Below are 27238 nucleotides of genomic sequence, written 5' to 3'. Positions count from 1 at the left end.
TGAAGACGTCGATGTATTCCAATGTACAAGCTAATCACCATTTGCAGGACAGGTGTCATCACAAGTTGATTCGTAAGACCTCCTGCCGCGTCTCGAACCTCCAAGAGACTGTTCTTAGAGATGCTCTTACTAACTTTCACAAGATACAAGGAACGCGAGTGGCTCCAACCAGAAACAAAACCATCGACAGTACCACCAAACATAATAATACTCCAATTGCACAGGGGAAGCACTAGATGAAAGACTGACCTTTTTCTTCTCATGAGCTAAAAATCAAGAGTTCAAAGCTGCTACTTAAAAAGTGCATGCTGCATGTACAACTACTTTGCTATACAAATGTGCATCTCAAAAAGAGAAACCACAAGATCAGGAATCAAGATCAGCCAAAACTTCTCATAGAAATATTGACTAAAGTAGGCACTAGCATTTCTGAGTTTTGCATCCCTCATGGTAGAATTATCCATCACTGGTGATGGAGGCAATGGAACTGCAAAATTTACAGCACACATCACGCATGCATGCACTCCCCTGTGCAAATGCATCAACACCCAAAAACATGTACACACGGGCATGCACATATGGCACACACGCTGATGCGAGGAAGGACTGTACGCCTTGGCCTTTTCTTTGGGGGGGGGGGGGGGGGGGGGGGGGGGGGGGGGGGGGGGTCTTGTTCTGAACTTGATCTCTGCATTAACCCGCTTGGCCCAGAGAAGAATTCTGCTCATTGGTGCAAAACCCCTTTTTTTGTACTAATTTAAATTCTCCCTCGGCAGAGTCAGAACACTTTCAGTTACATGTACTGGGCCAGCCATTGCTTGCACATATCAAGAACCGGCAATGCATTTGCATGTAATGCCTGTGAAAGGAGAATATGTTAGTCAGAAAAGAGAACAAAACAAATTGCAGATAAGGGGGGCACAGGGCACCGGTTTCACTTCCCTTGATGCATTTATGCATCAGTTATATGTGTGAGATGTCTTCAAAATCAGTCCCTCAAATTTGAGGTAACACCTGCTAAGTGTCATAACTTTCCAAGTATACTATTCGACTTGAAGACAGGTCCAAATCAATACTTCTAAACAGCAGCCAACCGATAGGCCTCGCCTCACTTGCCAATGACTGAGATTTAACAAATCGATGCACTTTTGGAAGTGACTAATGGTACCATTATTAATGTTAATGGACCAAATAACTACATAAGTACTCCCTCCGTTCCAAAATAAGTGTTGTGGTTTTAGTTCAAATTTGATGTACTTATTTTGGAACGGAGGGAGTAACACTGAAAAGTTCAGGGACCAAAACATATCTGACCCAAACATAACATAAAGGAACCAAATCAGTACATTTTTGTTTATTTACTAGAACTAATTTTGGTGCGCATTACATGGCCCCTTGTTGTAATGGATGCAGGTAAAAAGGAAAACACATAAATTCATTTGATCATTAAGTGCCAACCATATGTAGATCTGTGGAAGATGGCTGACCTGATGGGCAACATATTGAACATCAGCTACACTTCCACTTCGTGAGGCTATCTGGAATGCACTTTTTAGACGGCCGCAAACAACGCAAGCAAGTACTTTCCTGTAGAAATTAGGAAAAATTCAGAAAGGTGAGAAAGAGGGTGCGGCAAAATGACTCCCTGAAGCATGTGCTCCTGGGACAAACAGTAAATTCTCACCAAATACTTAGAAGTTCATGCATGTACATGTTAAAGTTTCTATCTGATGGTGGTTTTCATGGGGAAAAAGAGCAACATTTTGGCCAATGAGCAAATTATCTTAATTCAGTGCTCTAATAAAGCAAAAATTTCAAGCACTAAAACTTCATTTTTAATACATGACACAAAGCTGATCTTTTTCCATGAAAATGTATGGACACATGTAAATTTTTCCAAACTTTTTGACATTTGCTAAATCTATTTTTCACCCAGGAAGGCGTGCTCTCAGGTGCCTGCCTTCGTATTATCTGGAAACAACTTCCAAGTATAAAGTTAACAAACACATGATGCATAATCATGTGCTTCCATGTCTGAGGTAACACTTAAAGGTGCCCACTGTGCTGCTTGGTGGCAGTGTCTAACAATTCTGGGAATGCAGGTTCAGTGTACAAACTAGCTACAATGACTTTTGGGGATGATTACAGTGGAATAAGTATAATGTGAAGGCATGATATAAAAGTGATCGCACCTATGAACTTCGATCGCTCCTTTTTTCTTTGCATATAAACATATCACTTCTGTAACTATAGAAGTTTCAGTTTGCTGACATGATCCTAAGTTTACAGTGCAAGAAATCCAAACTAAAGAATGTTGTTTGAACCTCCCTTACTGTATCAATTAACTGCCCTACTTGAGGAGCAAATTACATGATAATGCCCAAGAAAGCAAGAAAAGGTAACCAATCACTGATAAGCAATGCATTCACAGTTTAACACTTAAATATAATTTAAAAAAAACACCACGTCACAGGTACCATAAAGAAATTTATAGCACTTTAGCAAGAAAGGCTGAAGTAAAGAGTTATCTTCCACATGAAATGCAGTGGCACAATTGAGTAGTTCTTTTGCTATGAATAAGCGATACCTGTGATTGCTGATTAGCATGTCAATAAGTCGATCTGGCCTTTCTTTATGCTTGTTAGCATAAACATTTATAGCAGCACCCAGAACCTATTAAAAAAAGTGAACAAAAAGATCAGCAGAGCGTTTCACCAAGATCATTCCCATACAGTAATCAACCAAACAAGGATCTTATGTTGAGGCTGCCTTTGGTTTACAGGAATTTCATAGGAATCTTGTAGGATAGGATTGTTGTAAGAAAAAAATCCTTTGAAGGCCTTTGGTTTACAGGAATTGAATTCTATTCCCGTATGGGATTTGTTCCTTTCCTTCAGATTTCACAGGATCAGAAACATTAGGTCCGAGCTGATGGAAAATTTCCTATGGCGAACGACATGCGCGCGGATAACTGTTCCCTGCTTTTTTCGCTCACTCGCGTACAGACAAGGATGGGAAAAGAAATAAAAAAGTTGAATCAAATCTGTGTCCAGTCCTCCCTCGCACAGAACGGCACAGCTCGCCGGGAGCGACGCCGGCGGGCGAGGGACGCGGCCACATCCAGTAGACGGGCAACGACCACCGGCAAGCTGGAAAGCATCTACCGTCGACCGGCAAGCCTACAGTCTCCAGCAGCGCCCTCCGTCTGCTGCAAATTTCTTCAGGTTTGACTCCATCTTGCCTTCTCTCCCTCGATCCATCATAGTATGCTATTGTGTATTTAGACTCCATGCACTAGCAGCCAATTTGTATTTTAATTGCCTGCACTAGCCCGTGTGATGAGTTGATGATTGCCTGCACTAGTTGCTCAGTTCATACTCCAGTTACATGACAATATACTATGCTGGCAGGGTCTATATTTGCACTTTGTATATACTCCCTCCGTAAAGAAATATAAGAGCGTTTCACATTATTAACCATAAAGCAAATGACATTATTTCTTTATGTTTCCTATGTGTGTTCCTTGGGCTTTGCTCCTGGAGGAAGTCGCCTCTAGGGACATTGTGTTGTGTGTTATTTGTGGCTTTCCTTGAGCTATTGTACGTCGGGTGTGCCCTTCTTGGGGCTTGTAATGACTCTTCTATGCAATGAAAAGCAAAGCTTTTGTGTTTTCTCAAAAAAAAAAGATACAGCATATCCATTTTTCTACTGCAAAAGAAAATATGGAGCATCATCTACACATTTTGTACTGTGATACTTGAATTTCCTGAATGCCCGATGAAACATGCGGGAACATAGAAATATAACTGGATATACAATGACATTTATAGAGTACTAGCAATAACTCAGACATGACAAAAAATCAGTTTGGTTTCATGCCTGGGAGGTCGACCATGGAAGCCATTTTCTTGGTACGACAACTTATGGAGAGATACAGGGAGCAAAACAAGGACTTGCATATGGTGTTCATTGACTTGGAGAAGGCCTATGATAAGATACCGCTGAATGTCATGTGATGGGCCTTGGAGAAACACAAAGTCCCAGCAAAGTACATCACCCTCATCAAGGACATGTACGATAATGTTGTGACAAGTGTTCGAACAAGTGATGTCGACACTGACGACTTCCCGATTAAGGTAGGACTGCATCAAGGGTCAGCTTTGGGCCCTTATCTTTTTGCCTTGGTGATGGATGAGGTCACAAGGGATATACAAGGAGATATCCCATCGTGTATTCTCTTTGCGGATGATGTGGTGCTAGTTGACGATAGTCGGACAGGGGTAAATAGGAAGTTAGAGTTATGAAGACAAACCTTGGAATCGAAAGGGTTTAGGCTTAGTAGAACTAAAACCGAGTACATGATGTGCGGTTTCAGTACTAGTAGGTGTGAGGAGGAGGAGGTTAGCCTTGATGGGCAGGTCGTGCCTCAGAAGGACACCTTTTGATATTTGGGGTCAATGCTGCAGGGGGATGGGGGTATTGATGAAGATGTGAACCATCGAATCAAAGCCGGATGGATGAAGTGGCGCCAAGCTTCTGGCATTCTCTGTGATAAGAGAGTGCCACAAAAGCTAAAAGGCAAGTTCTACAGGACGGCAGTTCAACCCGCAATGTTGTATGGCGCTGAGTGTTGGCCGACTAAAAGGCGACATGTTCAACAGTTAGGTGTGGCGGAGATGCGTATGTTGAGATGGATGTGTGGCCACACGAGGAAGGATCGAGTCCGGAATGATGATATACGAGATGGAGCTGGGGTAGCACCAATTGAAGAGAAGCTTGTCCAACATCGTCTGAGATGGTTTGGGCATATTCAGCGCAGGCCTCCAGAAGCTCCAGTGCATAGCGGACGGGTAAAACGTGCGGAGAATGTCAAGAAAGGTCGGGGTAGACCGAATTTGACATGGGAGGAGTCCGTTAAGAGAGACCTGAAGGATTGGAGTATCACCAAAGAACTAGCTATGGACAGGGGTGCGTGGAAGCTTGCTATCCATGTGCAAGAGCCATGAGTTGGTAGCGAGATCTTATGGGTTTCACCTCTAGCCTACCCAACTTGTTTGGGACTAAAGGCTTTGTTGTTGTTGTTGTTGTTGTAGCAATAATTCGGATATGTGACTCTTTGGAAGTTGTGAACTCCAGACACAAATAATGTCATATGACATCGTGTATATCTACATAGGCTACACATTAGTTCCGCATCTGATGAGGTAATTAACAACAAAGCAGAACTCAAACTTCCAAAAGATCCTCCCATGAACAATACAATCTACTACAAGAATATATTATTATTTCTGAGATTGATACCCTATAACTATAAGCAGAGCTGAAGGCTGCACACAAAAAAACAGTACACATCACCTGATCCCATTCATCATCTTCTATGGTTCCTCTAATGTTTTTCAAGAACTCCGTTAACTGGCCACCTTTTTTCCTCTCTGCGAGGGATGCTGCTACACCGGCATAAACATCCACAACTGAAAAGAATTGGTCTGTCAGTAACTCTGAGTATATAGATGCCTACTTCCAAACATTGTTCCCAAATAAGCATCAATTTTAACATTAATTCTGCAAAATTAAGAGTATAAACTAGATGATACCCCGTGTGTTGCGGTGAGAATTTGTTGCAATATATTTCATTAAGATTTGGTTATATCAAACATTTGGATTAATAATATATGAAAAAAACTAAAGATACATATTATATATTGGATTGGATTATTGTATAGTTGAAAAAAAATATTGAATATAGGTAGTACTCCCTCCGTTCCGAATTACTTGTCTTGGATTTGTCTAGATACGGATGTATCTAGACTCATTTTAGTGCTACATACCTCCGTATCTAGACAAATCTAAGACAAGTAATTCGGAACGGAGGGAGTATAACATAATGGAATTTTTTTCCCATGCATACTGGGTGGGCCTTTGAAGAGGTGATATGTGTGCATGTTGAAATAAAAATAATTAGTGGGGGTCAACTAATAATGAAAAATAGTTCTCATGCATGTTGTGGTGGGCCTTTGATGAGGTGGCATGTGTTGCATGTTGAGATAATAGAGATAGTGGGGATGAGCTATTTAGGTATATAGGTTGTGGAATATAAGTAACCTGGAAGATCAAACTCATGAAGCATTCTAAAAGCTAAATCAAAATGTTTTTCAGCCAGAGTTTCAACAACCATGCACCTTCGCCTGCAAATAATATGAGCTTATGTTAAACAAATAAGCACACCAGGCAATAAAAGATGGACTAGTCAAAGTACTGGTGCATAAGGAAAAGCGAAGATCGGTAATGATACCGATCATAAAGATAATAAATTTAAGAGTTATCCCTGCAAGTGTCAGCAAAACTTTCATCTGAATACAACAAGATGGTTATTTATAGTAGATAATTCTTCATTGGCACTTAAAACAGCTTACTTACTTACTTACTTACGAAGCCTTTTATCCCAAACAAGTTGGGGTAGGCTAGATATGAAACCCTTTCACGAGGACTTCCCAGGAGGTCACCCATCCTAGTACTACTCTCGCCCAAATGGGTTACATACCCAAAAGACTGGCTAGTTTTTACGTTGGCTCGCCAAGCCTATCACAACCCTTAGATATGAAACCCTTTCACGAGGACTTCCTAGGAGGTCACCCATCCTAGTACTATTCTCGCTCAAATGGGTTTCATACCTATGGGACTGGCTAGTTTTTACGTTGGCTCGCCAAGCCTATCACAACCCTCCTCCTTTACCCGGGCTTGGGACCGGCTATGCCTAGAAGACATAGGCGGAGTTTGGCACTTAAAACAGCTCAATAAAGGAAATTTAAAGCTAAATCATGATGCGAAAATGTGAACTGGACATGACCATGCAATAATAGGAATCGTCCAGGAGGGGTGTATCTTTCAGATAACATGTGTAGGAGTGTACCCTCCTTCAAGAGCAGTTAAAAAATATTTAACCTTAAAAAGCAAAGCAGTAGCACAAACCTCAGAGTTTCAGGATCAGTTGGATTTCCAAACAGGGAGGTCTTCCACTGAGGCCCATCTACACTGTTGAGGGCCTTCACAACATCCATCTATGTTTTCAACATATGCAACTCGATTAGCATACCTAGGTCTAAAACTGGGCACCAAATGAGTGCAGAGCTAGAAAAAACTACATGCGCGTCGGTGGGTCCCAGAGAAACAGTCTCAAACATGCACAAAAAAATTTATAGAAGGGAAATAAGCCATGTTCGCCCAGTAATTTATCTTCCTTGACAATTTCCTCACCTGATAGGAAACTCTGGTAGAAAATTTCATTATCATCTCTCGAGTTAGTTTTTCCGATGCACTCTTATTGCGAGCAGTCCGTGATACCAATTTTGTAGCCTCAATTGTTCTATCTCGTACAGATAAGGCTTCCTCAAAATGTGTCTGCACTCATAAGAAGCTGAGTATAAGAAACACACCAAACCATTATTGATTAATTATTATGACGCCACTGTTCAAAATTACAATGTAAGTATGCATAGCCAGGTCCAAAATAACCCAAAAACTTTCTATTTTTATAAGTATTTTTTTAATGATTAGACTTGCTTAAATAACATCCACAGTAGTCAAATGTAACACTGTTGGCACTAAAGATGAGGCAAATCAAACTGCATGTATGTCATGGGAATATTTCATTGAAAGTTAGTTGATGCAAGTTGTGCAAAGATATCCAGGAACAATTATTTTTCTAGAGAGCATGGGATTTTTTTACAATGTTTTCTACTATTTAGATTCCTTATGCAGCAGTGCAGACCACATTTAGTCTCCCTGAGATTTACTCTATGAAAAGTAGTTTTGCATAATGTTACTAAATCAGTGCATTAGAAAGCAGCTTTGCTGTCAAATGACTGCAACAGTACAGGGTTCCACCATTCACCTGTAAGTTTACATTTCTATGTGCGGCCTAAGAATATTGCACAAAAAGAAAAACTGCATGTTGTACAAAATCTAGAACTGACTGCTAACGTTTCTAGACCCTCATATGACTAAAGCTGCTGGCTCGGATTGTTACGACAAGATACATAACCCTAGGTCCAAGAAGTGCTTCTTCAAGGTGGCACACTGGAGGTTGAACTATGCATTAAATTAAAGAGTCTAATTTGAGCATAACACTTAAGTACCAAGTTTTTGTTATAGAAAAGAGTCACAAGTAGTATAACTGGATGGTGTCATACTAGTTGACACTTACACCCCATTATTCAAAACCACTTTATGAGTTTCCGTATAATGCTACACAAATTAGTGGATGCAAGCCATGCTATATCATCTGCAGTGTGCCCCTGCAAAGGTTTACAAAAAAATAAGACCTCTTGTGACCTGTACGAAAAAGACAAATTCGTAGCTATATAATCAGCCCTAAAATTTTATCTACTTTTTACTAGGTCACAAATGGTAAAACTATTTGATGCTCTTTTTGTAAGTGCAAGTGCTTTAGCATGACCTGTATCCATGATTTCTTTTTCAGATTTTGCGAGAACAGGCAACTAGTTGCCAAATTTACTCTCTGTGTAACTGAGTTACTTTTACAGGAATGCTGATTTACAGGGATCCTGTTCAGCTAAGTGGGCTGGATATTATACATGCCCAAAGTCCTAATACGAACAAGAAAAACAAGCCAAACCGGTCAACTCAAGTTGATTGTTTTTGGTACTGTATGGAGAAATGTGTATTTTTATGCTTCCACTCTTTTTGGTAAAAAGGAGGAAAAAATTAGTAACAGACAAACTAGCCAGAAAAAAATAACCACTCCAGAGACTCCTGATCAGACCTAGCCCACTACCAAACTGGCGTAGTGCCTCCGAACCTGCTCCTCCACATGCTACACCAACAGCCTAGTTATCTAACCACAGCATTAGCAGCCAAGGTCTGTTCCTTCTGCTGTCCCCTCTGTGACACCGCCTCCGCTTCTCTAGAAGCTCTGCGCCAGACACCTCCCCTCGACATCCCCGTCACGCCCCCGCTTCCGCATCTCTAGAAGCTCTGCGCTAGGTGGCTCCTCTCAATATCCCCGTCATGCCCCCGCAGGCTCCTCTCGCCTTCCAGCCACCTGCACGTGCTGCTCCTCCCTTTGCTGTCTCCAGTGCACATGCTTCTGCTAGCAGGACATCCCCTTCCCACGCCATCGCCATCAACTCCATACGCTCCGCCTCGCTTCACAGACGATATCCGTATGAGGCTTATCACAACGCTGCACGTGTCCTATGTCAGGTGTTTAATGGAATGATGTGCATGATGTGGTCCTATGAAATCTTTGCTGCTCGCTTTGTACTACTTTCAAGTTAGCTGCTTAGCTGGTTCTGTCGACAGTTGGTTAGTTGTTTGTCTGCGGTTCCAAGCTGGTTGCTGTTCTGTTATAGGCCGAGTATATGAGTGTTTGAGTTGTATATATGTTACCCGTGTAGTATCCCCCTACTGTATAAGGTGATTTCTGCATATTTACCACATGGTATCAGAGCCTTAAAACAATGTAGTACCAATGACCCCCTTTCGTCTTTCCAGGCGAAGGGAGCTGGACCCCAAACAGCTCAATGGGGATATTACATGGCTAACATATATCAACAACACTGAGTTTGGAGAGGTAAAAGCCATGTTGTGCCCTAGTTTGGTAAATGGGGATATTGCACTGTTAACATATCTAGACATGTTTTAGTGTTAGATACATCTCTATCTAGACAAATCTAAGACAAGTAGTTTGGGACGGAGGGAGTACAACTCTAACAATGAGGACTGGAACCATAGATCAAAATTTTCGTTGTCAACTGCCCCTGATAGCTAATGGTGAGCATTTAATTAAAATCTACTGGTCAAGCACTGGCAATACATATCGTAGTGTCTATTCTGTGTCTATTCTCAGTTTGCAATAGCACGCGACCCACCAATAAACTTGTCATAATTTTTTTTTAATATCAAGGATGTCTGACAATACAATGGTAGGTAAAAGCAGAACAAGATAAAAGTTAATCCGTAATAAAAAAACGCCAGAATTAAGGGGGAAAATCACATTGAATATGTGTGCAGAAGTACATAATGTTAGCAGAATCATTTTGAAGTGGCAACAATTACAAAAAAAATATTGGAGGTACTTCATTTTATAGCATACAAATTCGTCCAAAAATATGATCAGCTGTAAGCTACAAACAGAACAAGAGTTAAGTGAACAATATTGTAGTTAGTGTGTTTAATTTTTATTTTATTTGTGCGGGTCAAATATGATCATAGTTTTGGTTGAAATTTTACAGGTTCATGGGTTATACTATGTGGCAGACCTACACTTCTTTCATAATTTCATAAAATTTTGCTTCTCGCCTCAATTTAGCTTAGTGAATTGAGCCCATCCTTTATTTTCATCCTGGATTCGCCACTGGTGCACTCGATAATTGATGATTCGGTGGTGCTCAAGAAGCCTATTTCTTCGAGAAACCATGATTCAGTGGTTCGTGACTGTTCTCGAGAATTATTTCCTAGTTATCTCACTTGGTTCAGTTGGCACAGCACTAGGCTGGTTGCTGTGTACCATGTATGTGATAGCAGTGTTCTATGTTTAATTCATGACTTCATGTAAATATGTACTCATGTCAAGTGACCTTTTCTAGAGTGGAGATTAGAAGTTGTTGCAATATTAAATTTGGTAAATATGGCAGTTATAGAAACCGTAAGCGAACACTTTGATATTTATCGAGACTGAACTATATTGTCAAAGTGCCATATGTAACGGAGCTGCATAGAGACCAACTAATGAATTATAAGTTTGTAACACATTGATAATGAAAATCATAATACCTTGGCATGTCCCAAATGCTTCAGAGATTCCTCTTGGGACATTGAATTCATGAATAACTGAATACAGCAAAGGCCAGAAGCCACATGGTCACCTTTTAGAACCTGATACACCATGTTTCAATGTAAAAATTAATTAGCGCGAAAGCAGTGGACTCCAAAGGAAGTGACGCAAAGGAAAAATTGATGATAGTACCAGAAAATTGTAAAGATAATTATAGTGCCGATGCATTTCACAGTAGTTACAAATGCGGGTGAGAACAGTGTTCATGTACTGAATCACAGTTGTGTCATGATATGTCGTGGATTGAGTTATTGCTAATATTGTATCCTCCAATACAGACATAGCACCATATCCAAGACATAGATCACACAGGTCATCAATTGTCCCATAATCAGTTGTTAAAGGATCACTCCGAGGAACTGAAGACAAAGATGTTTCCCCTTCTGCGGTTGGTTCACTGGATGGAAAGAATAGAGAGCATGCTTCTGCATAATGGCCATGCCTGAACATGAAAGCCAGCATTTGTGGGCGAGCATACTGCAAGTATCCGAAAGAAACCATTAATCACAAATTCAAAAGGACTTGGCAAACCATACAATCTAGTGGCTGAAATAAATTCAGAAGGACTTGGGCAAACCAAAACCTGAACAGGGTTTGTGGCTTTAATTGCCACTGTAAGAAATGGTCATCACAGTGATTACAAGTACGCAGAGTCTAGAAAGTGTAAAGAAAACTCTAGGGTAAACCTTGTATGCCAAAGTTTGAGCTAATAAAGAAAAATAGGAACACCTTTGAAGGAGGACAAATCTTACTTCCTGCAAGTAATGAATACACTCTGCATATCGGACGCTATCAAGATTGCTGCGAGGACCATCTTCAAGGTATGAGCTAGCAGACGAAAATTGGTTATCTAGAGAATCTCTGGATTGCCTGGACCTCTCAGATCGTGGGAATGTGGATGGCATATATAGAACATTAAGATAAGAATCAGCAGAAAGGGAATCATCGAAGATGGTTGCTGCACTTTTTGCTACATGTTCATACCTGCAATGCCAGTTTGATAGCAGTTACTTAAGAAGAGGAAAACCACATATCTCTTGATTGAAATTAATAATGCCAGGGAACTGGTAAATAAGTTTTCAGTTCAGGGGCACTACTACCAACCAGTTCTTAACCTCAAGCACTAATACCAGAACTAGAGAAAGAAACAAGTCTACCAAAAAAAGGTTAACTGCTGAGTTAATAAATACGAAATATACATCATAAATATGATGATTCATTGACCAGAATAACTTGGGCAATTTTACTTTGCTCCGTGCAAAGAACATTTTGTTAGAAGTTTCAAAAGATGAAACACAATTGATGTTAATCCCTTACATAGAGCGGACAGAAGAAACATCAACAGGAGGACCTCCTTCAATTGTGTTAATGATATCAAGGACAACAGGAGGCGCATCACCTTTGAACTGTTGAAGAGCTTGCCTGGAAAAGAAATGCAATAAAAATGAAGATTTGTACAACAGAAAGTATCACCATGGTTAACAAGTTCAAGGATGGAGTCATTGACCAAGCTAAGATAAAGCGGAGACTCAGAGTGCCCAAGGTCAGCTATTGCAACCTCATATCTGACAGTCTGGATGTAAGCAATACCAATTCCTACAAAATTTTCCCATGCTCCATCTGTAGGCAACAATTTTAGACTGCTTATCGCTGTGACAAATTGACGACAATCAACCTATTTCACCATATTTCTAACGAATAATGATAAAAGGACGATTGCAGAAAATAAACGTGCAATTTTATGCAAGAAATTTTACTTTAACCATTAGGTTTCCCATATCCTTAGACAGCTATACTAAGAGAGCATACCACTACATCTGCAACCCTATACACATTTAGCAACCAGTGCGAGATCACTACACATTTAGCAACCAGTTCATCATCCTCTGATGTCTTCTTTTTCCTGAAGGCAGTGTTTTTTTTATCTGTTTGTTTCCTTGATTTCTTTTGTATTTGTAACTAAATCTTCAATTTCTTCTGCAGGCAGGCGCTTATAAGAGAAAGTGAGAAACAACAAGGAAGAGTTTTCTCTTACTTAAATTTCACACGGGCTTGAGCGTAGTGTTCCATTCGAACTAGAGCATGGCCCCAAGCAACCCACACTGGAAAAGCATCAATCTGAAATTGATCACGTCATTAAATTACCTTATCACTGTCATGGAAAAATATGAAGTATAGACAGAAACAAGTTGTAACATTCACCTTGCACTTCTTAGAAGTATATACACCCATGCTGTATCGCTCATCACTGACCAGCCTGTCACGTAGACTAGTTGAAGACTCTTTGCCAGCAATATCATCAAGTGATGCAATAATACCTGATCCCAGCAGGCTTTGAAGAAGCTCAGCACGCCCTAGCCACATATCTGCTTGAGCAAGGAGATCAGACAGCTCATCTTGATGTTGGACCCCAGTGCTTGAACTGCCAGCGTCCACAGAAACAGCATCAGCATCTCTACTTCTTTCAGAGCCACTTGACAAATCACTACTCCCGGTGAGCTTTTTTAGTAGATTTTTTGCATAAGAGATTGCCTGATGAAATGTCATTGATGTTAATCTACCAAGTTATGATACTCAAAATTACCATGCTGCTAGTTCTTTTTCATACCTGCACATAAGTTTCCGTTGCATGATAAGCCCGGGCAACATTGTCCATAGATGCATTGAGAGGCAACTGTAGGGAGCTTAGTACAACCTTCATCTGAGTAACACATAGTTCAAGTGCACCTTTTCCGGCTACTGACTCATCGGTGCACAGTGAAAGCAATGCCTAGAATTTGGTTCACAAAGAATTACACAAATAGATGACAAAAAATTGACACTATCACTTACGTACACTTCAGAAGTTGCTTCATATTGACACTTCATTCTTTTTTTCAATAATACTAGTAAGATGCCCGTGCTGCGCTACGGAACCACGAGAAATGAGACACAATATAATTTAATCTAGCTATATATCAAATTAATTCACTTTAATAACTCTGATTATATATTGACCATGGCCCGAAGGCTTATTGGTGTAATTGTATTACATGAAAGGTGATATGTACCGTCTACAGACATGACAAACCTTGGTACTCTAGAGTCTGGAGATATTGGACTAAAAAAGGTCTGCTTGAGCTCATGGGCTTAAATGAGTTTTGTTATGAACAGGTCGACAAATGGAACATACAAGGGTTTTTTTCAAAGCAATGTGGCAGCAAATGGACTCACATAAATACTGGAGAATAAATATAAGGCAGGTTTCTTTTTCGAAACACATGTTGTCTATTAAAAAAGGATGCGTTTCTCATGTTCTAGAAGAGTCCTACTATTACTATATAAAAATGGATGAATTTCTCATGTTGAAGGAGAAGAGTCCTATAATATACAAGTTATATATTTTTTTAGCGGCGAAAATTTGGGCAACCCACTTGGTCAACATGTGATGATAGTCTGGTAAAAAAATTATTCACATCGAAAGTATCTTCCAATTGTAAACCTTGTACCGTAAGTTCTATGATGACTGTTTTGAAAATTGTTCCTTGGAACATATACAGTTATTTCTGTAAAACCTCGAGTGGTGCAGCATAAAAAAAAAAGATTTTTCATGTCCGCTTTGAAATCTGAATTTCCCAACCCAATTTCTGATCACATGTGTACTAACCGTTGGCAGGAAGCCCTAATTTCTCAGTTCTGTAGATAAAACCATACTGTCTAGAACACACCGAACGCAACAAAACTAGTTTTTTGAGCTCTCAAGCAACCAGGAAAGACCTATATGTGTCTGTGCTGCATGCATTAGGTAGAGAACGTCCAAGAAATTCAAACATCGTGCAAGGAAGAGTCACGTGCATACATATTCCACTGCAGCAACAAACTGCAATTGATTAAGCTATAATCTAATGGGTTCAGGAACCAATTAGGCGAATGGGTGTGATTAGACAAGGTATACTTTGTGAAGATGTAAAGGAAGCAGGGAAGAGAAAACTGAAGATGCGGTGCTGCACCTAGATTGCAGCAAACATAGAGGGGCGCCCGACCCTCATGAGGAAGGGAGCAGTTCTTGCGCGAGTGCGTCCAACGAGTGTGGGCAAGTAGATTAGCAAGGGGTACTGCCTCCACGCTATGCTCGTGGCGAGTGGGCGCATTGGTCGGGCGTACTACACCTCGGCATTGTTCCGATGACAGCGAGCAAGCGTTGGCAGTGGAGACTGAGCGTGACGGGAAGCCGATGACAAGAACGATACATAAATGAGGGGAATAATCGGCTGAACAAGATTAGAAAGTACTAATAGTGACAGTGCAGATGGATATGGATCGGGAAAGTATGTGGCAGAAGAAAGGAGATTGGGGAAGGCCATGCGGTGCAGACATGCAGCAGCAGGACAGAGAGGATGAGTGAAGGGGGTGTTTTTTAATACAGTATTTTTTAATCCGCCTACCTGCCTGCTAGGTCTCTATGCATGGTCCACTTGACAGAGCTGAGAGGAAGAGGTGGGACATAGAAGTGAACGGACGGCCACCAACTGTAAACTTTATAAGTAGGAAAGAGAATTAATCTAAAATCAAGTTCAATTTAGCAGTATTTCCAACTTAACCGCTAAAAAAATGGCACATCAGGAAATAATGTTAGGTAAATAATTCAAAGCTACCAACTAGCTGCCCTTGATGCATAATACGGAAAAGGGGGGACTGCGGATAAGCCAGAATAATGCAGGATAAGAACTTATAAATCAGTAGCATTCGAAGAAAGATAAGCCTGATAAGCAAACACACCTTGAATAGTGCGATATCTGGAGAGGATTCATATCTATGACATGAACGAGTTGTGTTATCCCTATCAGGCTCTCCGGTAAGCACCCACTCCTCAGGAGCAGAAACAAAAGGAAGTCTATCTTGTCCTTCGGAAGGGTAAACAGGTGTCTGCTCCTCCTGTACACCAGGCATCGCTTCCCAAGAGGATCTATCACCTGAGCCTGAACTCTTTCTTTTCCGAGGGATATCTTTCGGGGGGGTTTTGGTGCCACTGTCGCGGGGCACCCATGAGAATGCTTTACGTGCCTCTCTCTGAAAGTTGCCAAAACTCTGCACAAAATTTGTTTTAGCTGGTATGGCAGCCTTTTTTTGTTTTTCTCTTGCCGCAGAGATGGTTTGTCGAGGTTCCCTAAGAGTAGAATCAATATTGACAGAGATTGCTTTCTTAGCGTAAGCAATGATTAACTTGTCATCCCTCAGGGATGGAAATTCTTTCAAAACCTGAAGTCATAAAGAAGAAATCTTCCATTAGCACAGTAGGTTGACATGTTCCTAGTATAGCAGCAGGCCAGCAGCTCCAAGGAGAGAATCATTTCTGTTGTCCCAAAAAGTTCCAAGGATGAGAGTTGACATGCAAAAAATTAGTTGAAACGGAATACCAGAGATGCAGACTCGAGTTGCTTCATCATCAATAGTACTTCCAGAATCAACTGAGGATGTTCATGCAGAGAAGAGCAACGCTGTTGTGATGGCAATGGCAATAAGGAAAGAACACGAAGACCCAGCGCCCATGAATTAAGTCGAGCAATCTCAGCATCTGACAAATTCCCAACTGTACGTTTGAGAAAAAAATGCACCTGAAACAATTAATCAGTATTATTTTAATCCTTGTCAGAAAAGTTTAGTACAATTAACTCTTGTCAGATTTGGCAACATACGAGAAGCTGCTTTGAGCGCAAGTCAGGTAATAACTTCATGGCACCAATGGCAACAGGAAGAGCATCATTGGAATCTCCTAAGGTCGATAGAAATCGTGATGCCGCAGCTGGGCCTCCACCATTAAGTGGATCAGTGGTAAGAAGTTTGACAAGCTGGCGGCCTTGCAGTTCCCTCCGCAAATCAATTGACAGAGAGGCACTTTCGGCGACCTGTAAAGCAGCAGATACAGCTCCTTTGGCGGCAAGCCTAAGTGCTAACCCCTCTGGATCATCTTCACAATCAACTTCGACCTAGTAATTTGAATGTCAGTCAAGTTTAAACATGGAAAACTTTGATACAAAAAACGACACATACTTTTAAGGAACAATTCTGAAGCCTATGTTGTCACAAAATTTAAAATAGTGGGACGGAAGATCAAAATCATATGACATTCATTGATTGGCTTACCTCTTGCCATCTGGTGTAATGGTCATCAGCACTCATAATATGACCATACCGCTGCAGAGATTGCTTCATGTGTAGCACCTGTTACAAAATGACACGGAAAATTATAAAAAAATGATGGATACATAGAAGGACCTAGGTATCAATATAATTAAGAATAATAGGCGCCCTAAATTTGAGTTGAAGATGGCCAGGAATGAGTGGTGGGATTGTACAATAACAAACAAGAAATGCTAGACCAGGTCGTAAAAGCTAAGTTTTGAGAAACTGAACCTGTTGCGTCAAACTAAACAGGTTGTGTCATAGAATGACACGATCACAGTCAAGCACATATTGTTACGTTTTAAAGTTAGATAGCAAGACAAACCAACAAGAGCTACTTAGTGTTGGCTTGGACAGGAATATCTGTTAGGTGATATGCATAAATGAGATCACAGTTTTTTTAGACTAAGTAAAGCCATGACTTGACCAGGCACACAACAACATATGTCCATATGACCTTTCAAGATAATGTGTGAACTTGAAATGTAAATAAATGCAAATCAAGCTACCTTACTCCGCATAGGATCATTCTCAGGTAAGTGGCAGATGCACATAGTTAGAACATTGGTTGCAGCGTCAAGGTTCCAACTGTGCAGGTACCTAGAAATGAAAGTATGCACTCAGTAACTCAATATGCCTATCTGGAGAACAAAAATATAGCAACGGTGTGGAATTCAAAATGGACATCTATCAAATATACTAAAACTGAAAGAATGCCTTCACTACACAAAATCAAAAGGTTTATTGTACTAATAAGGCTGGAACGAAAATGACATGACGTACTGAAGAGCAAGCTGAGCTGCAAGTTTTTTATCCCTCAGTCTCAAACAATACTGCCAAGTATTGCTCCCCAAGTTACGGGAACCATATGGGCGGAATTGTCCTGTGCCTAGACTTCTTTCTTCCCTTTGATCAATGAGCAATCGAAGTAATTTATCAGACGCTCCATTGCGCAAACAACGGTCGGATACAGCAAGAGCATCAGTTAGTTTTCCTTCATTAATTAGCCTACAGAGACAAAGCAAGTTTAATTGTCACATAGAAATTATCACAACAAGCAATGGCCAAGTGCAAGTGAGAAACTCTCATTGTGTGTAGAGCAAAAGGCGTGGCCAAGAAAAACTTGTAAAATCCTGCTACCTCTCAACGGCTTTCTCATATGGTCCTTCGTTCTCCCAGTCAAAAGAAATAAATGCTGTTGGCTCTAGTTTAGCATCATCATATTTAGGGGATTCTAGTGTACTTGAAGCGGCATTTCCATTTATGACGACATCTTCAAGCTCTGATTCAGCATCACTGTCAGGTTCACGAGCTCGCTTAATAGAAATTTTTCCTTTTGATTGATGCACGGCGACTTCATTTTCAGTTTTAACTGCCACGGCAGACTCAGATACCCGGTGAAGGTTAGACTGCATCTGTATCCACCGGTTCAAAGTTGGATATCTGCAAGTAACTTAGATACTTACAAAGTGAAGTTGATTGGGACATGATGGCATAAAATGACTATTCATTACCTCTCTGATTGTTCAAGAGCGAATTCATAGAATGACCTCTCAACTTCAGTGGTTTGCATTGCATCCTTCACATAAGTAGGAGATGATTCACTGTCACCAGATAGTATGCTACTTCCAAACACACATGCCAGAACTGCTCTTACTGATGATAATTGGGCTAAATGCTTCACTAAATTTAACTGAAGAGGATACAGCGGATCCCGGCGAGAAGACAACAATGAATCATGTGGACTCCATCCTTGATCAGGGGGGAGGGACTTTGGAACTGTTGAACTGTTTTCAGAAATAATATTGGAAACTGTGGTTAAAATAGGAATGCAAGCCCATCCTTGTCCTGTTCGTGGAGGAAGAACTGGTGGCACACAAGCTGATATTATTTCATGCACAAAATCCACACCCATTGTGTCAGCTACCTTCGCAGCTGCGTCAGTGCTTCCATGCTCAAAAACTAAACGAGTTAAAAGCTGCATGGCAAACGAACATTATATTAGTCCAAAATAATTCTCGAACCACTTTGGACTACAATAACAGCAAGACAAAAGAAATTGAATGTAAACAATATTCCATCGTAGTTTCACATTAAAAAATGAATAAGGACACTGAACAGTAATTACCCTGTGTTTCTTAAAAGGCGTTTACTTCATACAAATGACGTTGCACTTTATGTCTTCACCAATATAATGTGTCAGTTAGTCTTTTCTCATTCTTTTTAGGCAATATTTTTAAGGATGTTGAATTAGAAGAGTATACGGCATGATAATTGATATGTATTGTGGTTTGATGCATAGAATTTCAGGTTGGACTCGAAATCATCAAGAATGGAGATCATCCAGGAGGACTGCATGTATGTATATTAAGATAGAAAAGGTTTTACAAAGCCAACGAAACGTGGTCTGTAGCGAGCTCGCCTCCGATACCCCCCCCCCCTGATACGTATCCATGGAGTATCCATGAATAAATGATTTAAAACAATCCCGATACTTTGCCAATACGTTTTGGGCACGGCCCAGCCCATTTAAGAGCCCACTCAGCCCAGTAAAGAGGGTATCAAACCATTCAATGCGCTATCTCCATCCTCTCATTCATCTCTATACCAGAACAATTAATTAGGCCCAGCCCTTCTATCATCGGCCTTGTTGAACTAATTACTTTCGTCTTTGTGCCACCTCAAAGAAGACATTTGATCTTATAATGCCGGATGAAGCAAGTTACAGCATTGGTTCTTTCGTGATTCCCCCGATGACCCCCATCCATTCCCTCCCAGTTTCTTTCCTCCCTCCCAAGCTCACACCAGGCGGCGCCTCACCCAGCACCAGCGGCGGCGGCGGCTACCTGGCGACGAGCTCCTCCTCCTCACCAATGCCCCCTCCCTGCCCAGCCAAGCTCATCTCCTATTCTTTCTCCTCCGAAGATCTCATATTCATCTCCTCCAGATGGCTCCTCCTGCTGAACCTCGTGCTGTACCTGCGAATCTAAGGGCACCATTGTGGAGCCATGTCACGATTATAGAGAAATCACCTGGAGGGGAACACTAAATGGAAATGTAACTAGTGTGGTCATGTTGCTTTGAGTAGCTACTCTATTGTTTCTGCTCATTTGCTGAAGGCAGAGAGCCATGGAATCCATGCATGTACAAAGGTCACAATTGACATTCTGAATGCACTTATATACTTTATTTTTGAATTAAAAAATAGTAAAACATATCCCCGTATTGGCATTTTTTTCAAAATGGCGAATTTACGTATCCGTATCGGCCCGATACCGATACTTGTATCCGTATCGGTGCTTAGCGCGTGACTGAATAAACATGAAAAAATCAAAGATCTAAAGGTGATACAACGCAACAACCACTGCCATGTGAAGGCCTGAAGCTCCTTCGCTCCAACCATACTCCACATTATGAATGTTGCCTTGCACTGATTGGTGAGGGTCTCTACGCAGTATTAATGTTGTTGAAGAAATTCACATTGAATAGAGCTGACCATTGCCAAGCTAGACTAACGTGGGTTGCAAATATTTTACTACATAAGAGAATCTCTAAACATTCCCCTATATAGGTTAGAGGATAGATTCTGTTTTCCTCCTCTAACTGGCACCTAACCGATCCCTTATAACGGTTAGAGGAGGGTAATTTATCCGCCGTGGCCTCCCCGAGGAGTAAAGATACTCGTCCGCCCACCCGTGGAGTAAAATATTTTTGCCTCCATTCTCGCCCACCGCTCTGCCCTGCTCGGCCGCATCCACTCCAGCGCCGCCCTCCTTGCCTCCGTCGGCCACCGCCGACACCCCGCAGCACTGTCGACCTTCCGCTGATCTTTTTTTCTTTATTTTTTGTCCTTTCCATCGTCTCCGACCACGGAGACGCGCCTCCTCGTTGTCCCTAGCCCGGCGGTGCTCCTCCCGTAGTCGGAGCCGGCGAAGCCACAGTGGAGGAGGTTGTGTGCGATCTTGTCCCTGGCCTTGGCAGCGGCATCCACGGTCACGGCCACCTACCGGACACACCGGAGCTGGCCTTGACGGCGGCGGCTGCGACGGATTCACAGTCCGGCCACCGGAGGAAGCGGGGCATGAGGATGGAGCGGATGGCCCCTCCGGGTACCCCAGGCTGCTCCACCACTCGGGCGGCTCGGCGTCCACCCGGGGAGCACAAGCAGCGCGTGCGGCAGTGAGCAACAACACGATGAGGCGGGCAACGTGCGATGTGTGTGATGCGTTCGGCAGCGGACTAGGACTCATGACTCCAGCGTGGTCACCATCGTCGCCGCTCGCCGCGAAGGCGCATAACAACTGTTTGACGAAATGTATGAGCCAAATGTAAGTTTTACTAATCTAAGTTTAGGGGGGCGGTTAGAAACGACACTTTTTTAGAAGAGCAAATGTACTCCTCTAAAGGATACTCGGCCGTTTATTTCTCTAAATTATAGGGGATCGATTAGAGATGCTCTAAGCTCATAGACAAAATCCCACGAATACCTACAGGTGATAACTAATATTTATTTATTATTTGTTCAGCCATGAGGTCCCACGTTCACAGCGGCCAAAGATATATCAAAATACTAGAAGCCATGGGAACTTATTCATCCACTTATGGCTCCCCCATGCTGTAAAAAAAATCTTAAACTGCCCCTAAGTAGTACGTGGACTTATGAATTTGACCACTAAATTCTTATGTATGGCCCCCCTCAATGCTTTAGATGTTTCACTGCCCCCCCTCAAATAAAATTCCTAGCTCTGTCCCTGGTTGAGACCTTGGGTGCAAATCCCCACTCTTGAAGTTAAATATAGGTAGTTCTTCCTGCCAATCCTCCCCTTTTCAATAATATGGGAATATATCTAAATAGCTAGCCCCCACTACTAGGAATTCTCTTGCTTCTTCTTAAGCCACATCACTCAAATTAATTTAGCCATTGGATGTACTAGATGAGTCCACAATAGGCATCCGATCATTAAGAGCTGTTGGACCAATCGCATGTACTAACTGCAACCTAAATAGTGTTTAATCAAAAAATTGACACATGCATGCACCTGATACTCTAGTAATATATGAAAGGAAAGTGACGCATACATGCACATTTTCTTTTGTTTTCGTCGAATTTTGAACTTATATATAGAGATATACATTTATTAGTAAAATATTGATTAAAAAATTATCTTGCTACAGGAGAAACCGTAAAGACAATACCTAGGTTAATTAGTTCAGCGCAGTTTTTATTTTATACAAACTCCCGCAGCAATGCGCGGGGCATTCGACTAGTGTAAGTGAATTATAGGGTAACTGAATTAATAAACATGTAGGTGGAGGAATCTTCTATATCTAAATAGCTAGCCTCCACTAGCCTATTTCTCTGAACATGCAAGTATGCCACCTCATCATTCAACATGCATGGAGAATGGTCCACCACAACATGCAATCATGCATAATAAAAAGCCACCTCAACATGCAAACATGCATGAGAATTTACATTCTATTATGTTATTTACATTATACAACAATCAAACACCACAAATCATATATTTTTCCCAGCTTTAGTACTCATATTATTATTCTAAATATTTGTGTTTCATACAACGAATTCTAACTGAATATATTGCAAAACGTTCCCGCAACAACGTGCGAGGTATCACCTAGTTTCTTAATAAGTACTCCCTCCGTCCCGAATTAGTTGTCTTAGATTTGTCTAGATACGAATGTATCAAGACACATTTTAGTGTTAGATACACCCGTATCTAGACAATCTAAGACAACTAATTTGGGAAGGAGGTGTTAGTTATTTGTTTTAGGTGATTACAAATACAACCAGCATTCCGTCTCCAGTTATTAGTAGTAAATGTCATTCTAAAGAGGACAATCTGCTATGGTCTTTCATGTAATTTTTGGAAGAAGTAAAAGAGAAGGACAAACGGTACATTTTTTACCCAGCGTGTGAAGGAGCTTACATCTTTTGGTCGTTCGTACACCAATGAGAAGTAGTTGAAATCATGAGTCGTGTCAGTTCCATCAACTATGTCACCAATGGTTGCAATATATATTATGAAGTTTGATAAGTATGTCGACGGCTTGGTAGATACATGACCCAAGTATCTGTTTGTAGAACCTTTGTGGTCTGAACTGCTTTCAGGAACACTTGAAGCTGTTGGGTCAGTCTTAGATGCTTGCTTCAGGATTCTAAGTCCATGACCAAGGACTGTACCTTTTTCAGATATCAAAGCATCTTTTTTTTCTGACTTGGTACCGTCTTTCGAGTAAGTTTTATCCGAATCTTCATCAACAATAGCTCTTGCAACATTGTGAAGTTTACCTGAAATAGAAAAGTTCAGAAATGCCTCTAGAACATAATCGCAACAACAATTACAGTTCAACTGAATAAAGTAGGCATTACCATTCAAGAACTGACGCTTTCCTCTGAAGGCATCATCAATCATCTGATGCAGGAGTCCAAGTGGACGTTGCTTTTGTCCAACTCTGCTAGATTCAGTTGACAAAGAGGCACTCACTTCGGTAAAGACTACTTGAAGATATGGACGACCTTCCTAGATGACACCAAAAAGTATGCATTAGGTATTAAAAAAATAACTACATAGTCAAGTCACTTTGTTAAACATGGGACAGTAGGGCATCATAATCACAGATATCTTTCTTTGGTATGATAATTAAAATCAAAGCCATAAAAATAATCAAATACTGTTTTATAAAGAAAAGGGTACGGCATTAGATTATGCTACTGAACATGTAATGAACTGAGAGAGGCCTTTGGTACATCCTCCAATGCTGAAATTGCACGTTAAGACTCGCAAACATCTTGCTCAAGTAAATAAACAAATGGTACACAAGAGGAAGAAAATCAATAATGAAAATGAACCATGCATGATTTACTGATAGGCACAAGAAAATAAAAAACTCACCAGATCTAAAATGCCACTCAGGCGCTGAAGGATGCGCTTTATCACTAATATGATAGCAACTTCTTGAATCTGATCCCAATAAGTTGGACCTATTTTTGGGGAGGTTCCTGGAAATATTTCAGATAACAAACTTGTAGCCTGTACATGAGAAGAAGAAAACGTCAGGTTATACACTTTCTTTACAAGATTGACAGTCTACACACACTATGGCACTATGCTAAAAGCAATATGGTTACCTAACTGATCTTGGCTAGCTTGTGCAACTAGAATTGACATAGATGGCATAAGATAGCATACACACTTTCTTGTAGCAAAAACAGATGCCAAATTAAACAAGACAAAACACAGAGATAGGCAAAGTACGTTCTGGTTAGTCACCAGATACCCAGGTCTGGGAATGGCGTCATGAGGCGTGGGTGGTGGGTAGCTAGGAATGTGGACCAGACGGGTAGTGTTCTTACGGGCACTAGTACAGAATGCAGGACGAGACTCAATCCGTGTTTATGACCCAATCAATCACTAAGAAATCCAAAAAATTCAAATTTGGAAGATTGCAACATAATCATACAAGGCAAAAATGAATGGAGAGCCTATCATTCCACCAAAAATAGTTACAGGAAGCTCTCCAAAAATTTATCAGTAAAAACCATCTTTTTGTTAAGGAGTATTAGTATTGGTCTAGGAGTCCTTATTAGTCTATATATATATGCCCCTTGGGCCTTCAATAAAGTTAAGTTGCTTTCCTAACACTTTTCACCAGAAATTGTATAACAGCAGGAGTGAACATATACACAATGAACTACTCCCTCCGTTCACAAATATAAGATGTTCTAACTTTTTCTGAATCGGATGTATGTAGACATGTTTTAGTGAGTTTGTTCACTCATTTCAATCCGTATGTAGTCCATATTGATATATCCAAAACATCTTATATTTGTGAACGGAGGGAGTAGATACTGTACCAAAAGTGAGTGCCCGAGATGTAGAAATGCATGACAGCCAACGCTTACCTCATCAAGAAGAAATCTACACATATCCCCTGACCTAGCAGAAGTTGCAGCAACATCAATGCAAAGCAGAATCTGACAGTTCAGATTTATTGTCAGGTCAAATACTACAAATACCTATCATTAACAACATCAAATGCAGATCATGATTTAAAATCCTGACCGTAGTTAAAGGACCAAGCTGAGCACGGAATGACAAAATATCTGATTCGCGTGCAACATTTGGGTTGTCTGTGGCCCGATTTAGAGCATCCTCAACCTGGGCATAAAACACGGAAATAAGAAACATACAGTTTGGCACAACCTTAAATATTTTGTAACATCAAACGACATTTAATTGTTCTGAAGAAAGCAAAAAAGAAGTGGGGGTACTGCACAGAACCCATTTGTCATTTTTCCTTCGATCCTGCCACAATCAAGTATTCACCTGAGGTAGATTGATAGCAGATCACAAGATTGTATATCTGCCTATCGAAAAATTCTAATATAAGTTCATTGCAAAATGGTTTGATATGCACTCTGTCCAGTCAAAGAATAAAGTGACATCCTAGAATTGCAGTCAAACATTCTCAATTCCTTTACATCTCTTTCCCTCTGCTACTTCTTCTGTGACTGGCACTTATAAGTTATAATCATAAATTTCTGCCACTACCGCACTTCCAATCATTCCCCTTCCATCTCTCCTTCCCTCTACTGAGAGAGAGGGGGGGAGAGGAAGAGCCTATATAAGTGTAAAATTCTATGTGCTACATGTGCATGGACAAAAAAGGGGACCACATCACTTCATCTCAACCAATAAAGAAACAAAAAAAAGGCAAGAAAAGGCATACCAATGCTCTTCTGTATGCACCAGCTACCCATTCGGCTAATTCAAGAGAAGCTTTATCCTCAGCAGGCAAAGAAAATCGTTGTACAGCTTCCTCTCCTATACCATAATTTGCCCTTTGCATGCACCTGTCAAAAATTCCAATGAACTTCACAACCATGTGACACACACACACACACACACACACACACACACACACACACACACAGGGAGAGAGAACTACAGAAGTTCCACAAGAAGCACAGAGAATAAACAGTGATATTTAACACCATGTGACCTCAATATAGTGAACAAATATGTGAGGTAATTATACTGGGTAATGCGCAAAGAGCCCACATTAAAGCCTGATCTTAGGATGCATAAAGTGAATAAAGTAAAATACAGCAAGAAACCAATGTACAGAACAGAAAACTCACACGTTCAACAATTTGGAAGGAGCGGCACGTAAAACGACTAATGCCTCCTTCCAACTCCATTGTCGTCCAGACAGAGGTGGGAGGCGTTGTAGAACAGATAGACGCCAATCCATGTCTTCAATGGAATGGCTGGCATGTTTGAGTCTCCACTCTAATGCTTGCCTGCCAGCAGGTGACAGACCAGTACTTGGCAACTGGTCCATATCAGGGCCTTTAAATAGGACATTATGTCGAAGTATGTCAAGCAGAAGTCCAACAAAAGATATCACCATGTTCTTCCCTTCAGATTCAGTATTACTATCACAATAATCATGATTGACAGAACACTCTGGGGGGGCAGCTTGCGGCAACTTGATAGTGTCGTCCATATGTAATAATGATAATACAATGCTGACCATGAAAATCTGCAAAGGAAAGTAGCCCAATGAAGCTCAACTGTTCAACAGACGACTTCTCTGAAGCTTTCAAGACTAGCATTCTAGCATGACTCCTCAAAATATCAATATGACAAAGCAGAGCCAAACCTTTCGTGGAGTGCTTTCGATAGCCTCCATAAAATTTTGCATCTCCTTCAAATATGACAAAGCTATGTGATAATGGTGCTCATTCCCATCACCTGCACACTTCTCCATCTCCCCTAAAGAAAGGGCAACTGACTGTAGAGCATATCGCATGTGCATCAGCTCGATGTCATGCATCCTGCCATAGGTACAAGAAGCCCACATGAAATAAACTGCTCACAAGAACAATAGTGTCAATTCATCAGTGAACAATCCCGTGAGTTTTCTTGTCTCTCTCTCCCTCTGCGTGTGTGCTTTTTTGTTGGGGGGCGGGGGTGGGGGGGGATGTTATACGGCATTTACCAAAGTAGCAGAAGGCACCTCAGGAATGCTCAGGTCAAAAACTAAAGAAGAGGAAATCTTTATGCTTGCAGGAAACATGAAGCATAATGATAGAAGTAAAGAAGATGATATTTACGATGTTAATACAGCATAGCAGTTAAAAATGTGATGTCATAAATGGTTGTGAAGGACACTTTCATATCGTCGAGTAGT

The 27238-nt window shown here is 41.0% G+C and overlaps 1 protein-coding gene across 2 annotated transcripts in view; it reads right to left on the bottom strand.

The window, feature by feature from the left end:
- Positions 1-233: 233 nt before the first annotated feature.
- The window catches only part of LOC123061392 (uncharacterized), a 30561-nt gene continuing 3556 nt past the window's right edge, over positions 234-27238 (bottom strand). Inside the window, exons 7-36 of one of the 2 annotated variants that reach the window (XM_044484477.1) lie at positions 26708-26882; positions 26184-26587; positions 25772-25895; positions 25105-25200; positions 24945-25016; positions 23935-24072; positions 23412-23562; positions 22969-23330; positions 18532-18995; positions 18158-18460; positions 17801-18025; positions 17527-17617; positions 16979-17056; positions 16531-16821; positions 16252-16449; positions 15614-16093; positions 13464-13625; positions 13058-13387; positions 12891-12973; positions 12173-12277; positions 11608-11839; positions 10988-11332; positions 10795-10896; positions 7255-7398; positions 6970-7058; positions 6103-6185; positions 5356-5471; positions 2588-2673; positions 1488-1587; positions 234-859 (exon numbers count right to left, since the gene is read on the bottom strand). In XM_044484477.1, coding sequence (XP_044340412.1) covers positions 794-859; positions 1488-1587; positions 2588-2673; positions 5356-5471; positions 6103-6185; positions 6970-7058; positions 7255-7398; positions 10795-10896; positions 10988-11332; positions 11608-11839; positions 12173-12277; positions 12891-12973; positions 13058-13387; positions 13464-13625; positions 15614-16093; positions 16252-16449; positions 16531-16821; positions 16979-17056; positions 17527-17617; positions 17801-18025; positions 18158-18460; positions 18532-18995; positions 22969-23330; positions 23412-23562; positions 23935-24072; positions 24945-25016; positions 25105-25200; positions 25772-25895; positions 26184-26587; positions 26708-26882 — 5695 coding nt within the window. In that variant the 3' untranslated portion in view covers positions 234-793. Of the gene's footprint in view, positions 860-1487; positions 1588-2587; positions 2674-5355; positions 5472-6102; positions 6186-6969; positions 7059-7254; positions 7399-10794; positions 10897-10987; positions 11333-11607; positions 11840-12172; positions 12278-12890; positions 12974-13057; positions 13388-13463; positions 13626-15613; positions 16094-16251; positions 16450-16530; positions 16822-16978; positions 17057-17526; positions 17618-17800; positions 18026-18157; positions 18461-18531; positions 18996-22968; positions 23563-23934; positions 24073-24944; positions 25017-25104; positions 25201-25771; positions 25896-26183; positions 26588-26707; positions 26883-27238 lie in introns of both variants that reach the window. The other variant, XM_044484476.1, reaches the window with a different exon arrangement.

The sequence above is a fragment of the Triticum aestivum genome, chromosome 3A (genome assembly GCF_018294505.1).
Source record: "Triticum aestivum cultivar Chinese Spring chromosome 3A, IWGSC CS RefSeq v2.1, whole genome shotgun sequence".
NCBI classification, from domain to species: domain Eukaryota; kingdom Viridiplantae; phylum Streptophyta; class Magnoliopsida; order Poales; family Poaceae; genus Triticum; species Triticum aestivum.
The sequence above is the reverse complement of the archived record's forward strand: the minus strand, read 5'-3'. Positions and strand labels throughout refer to the sequence as shown.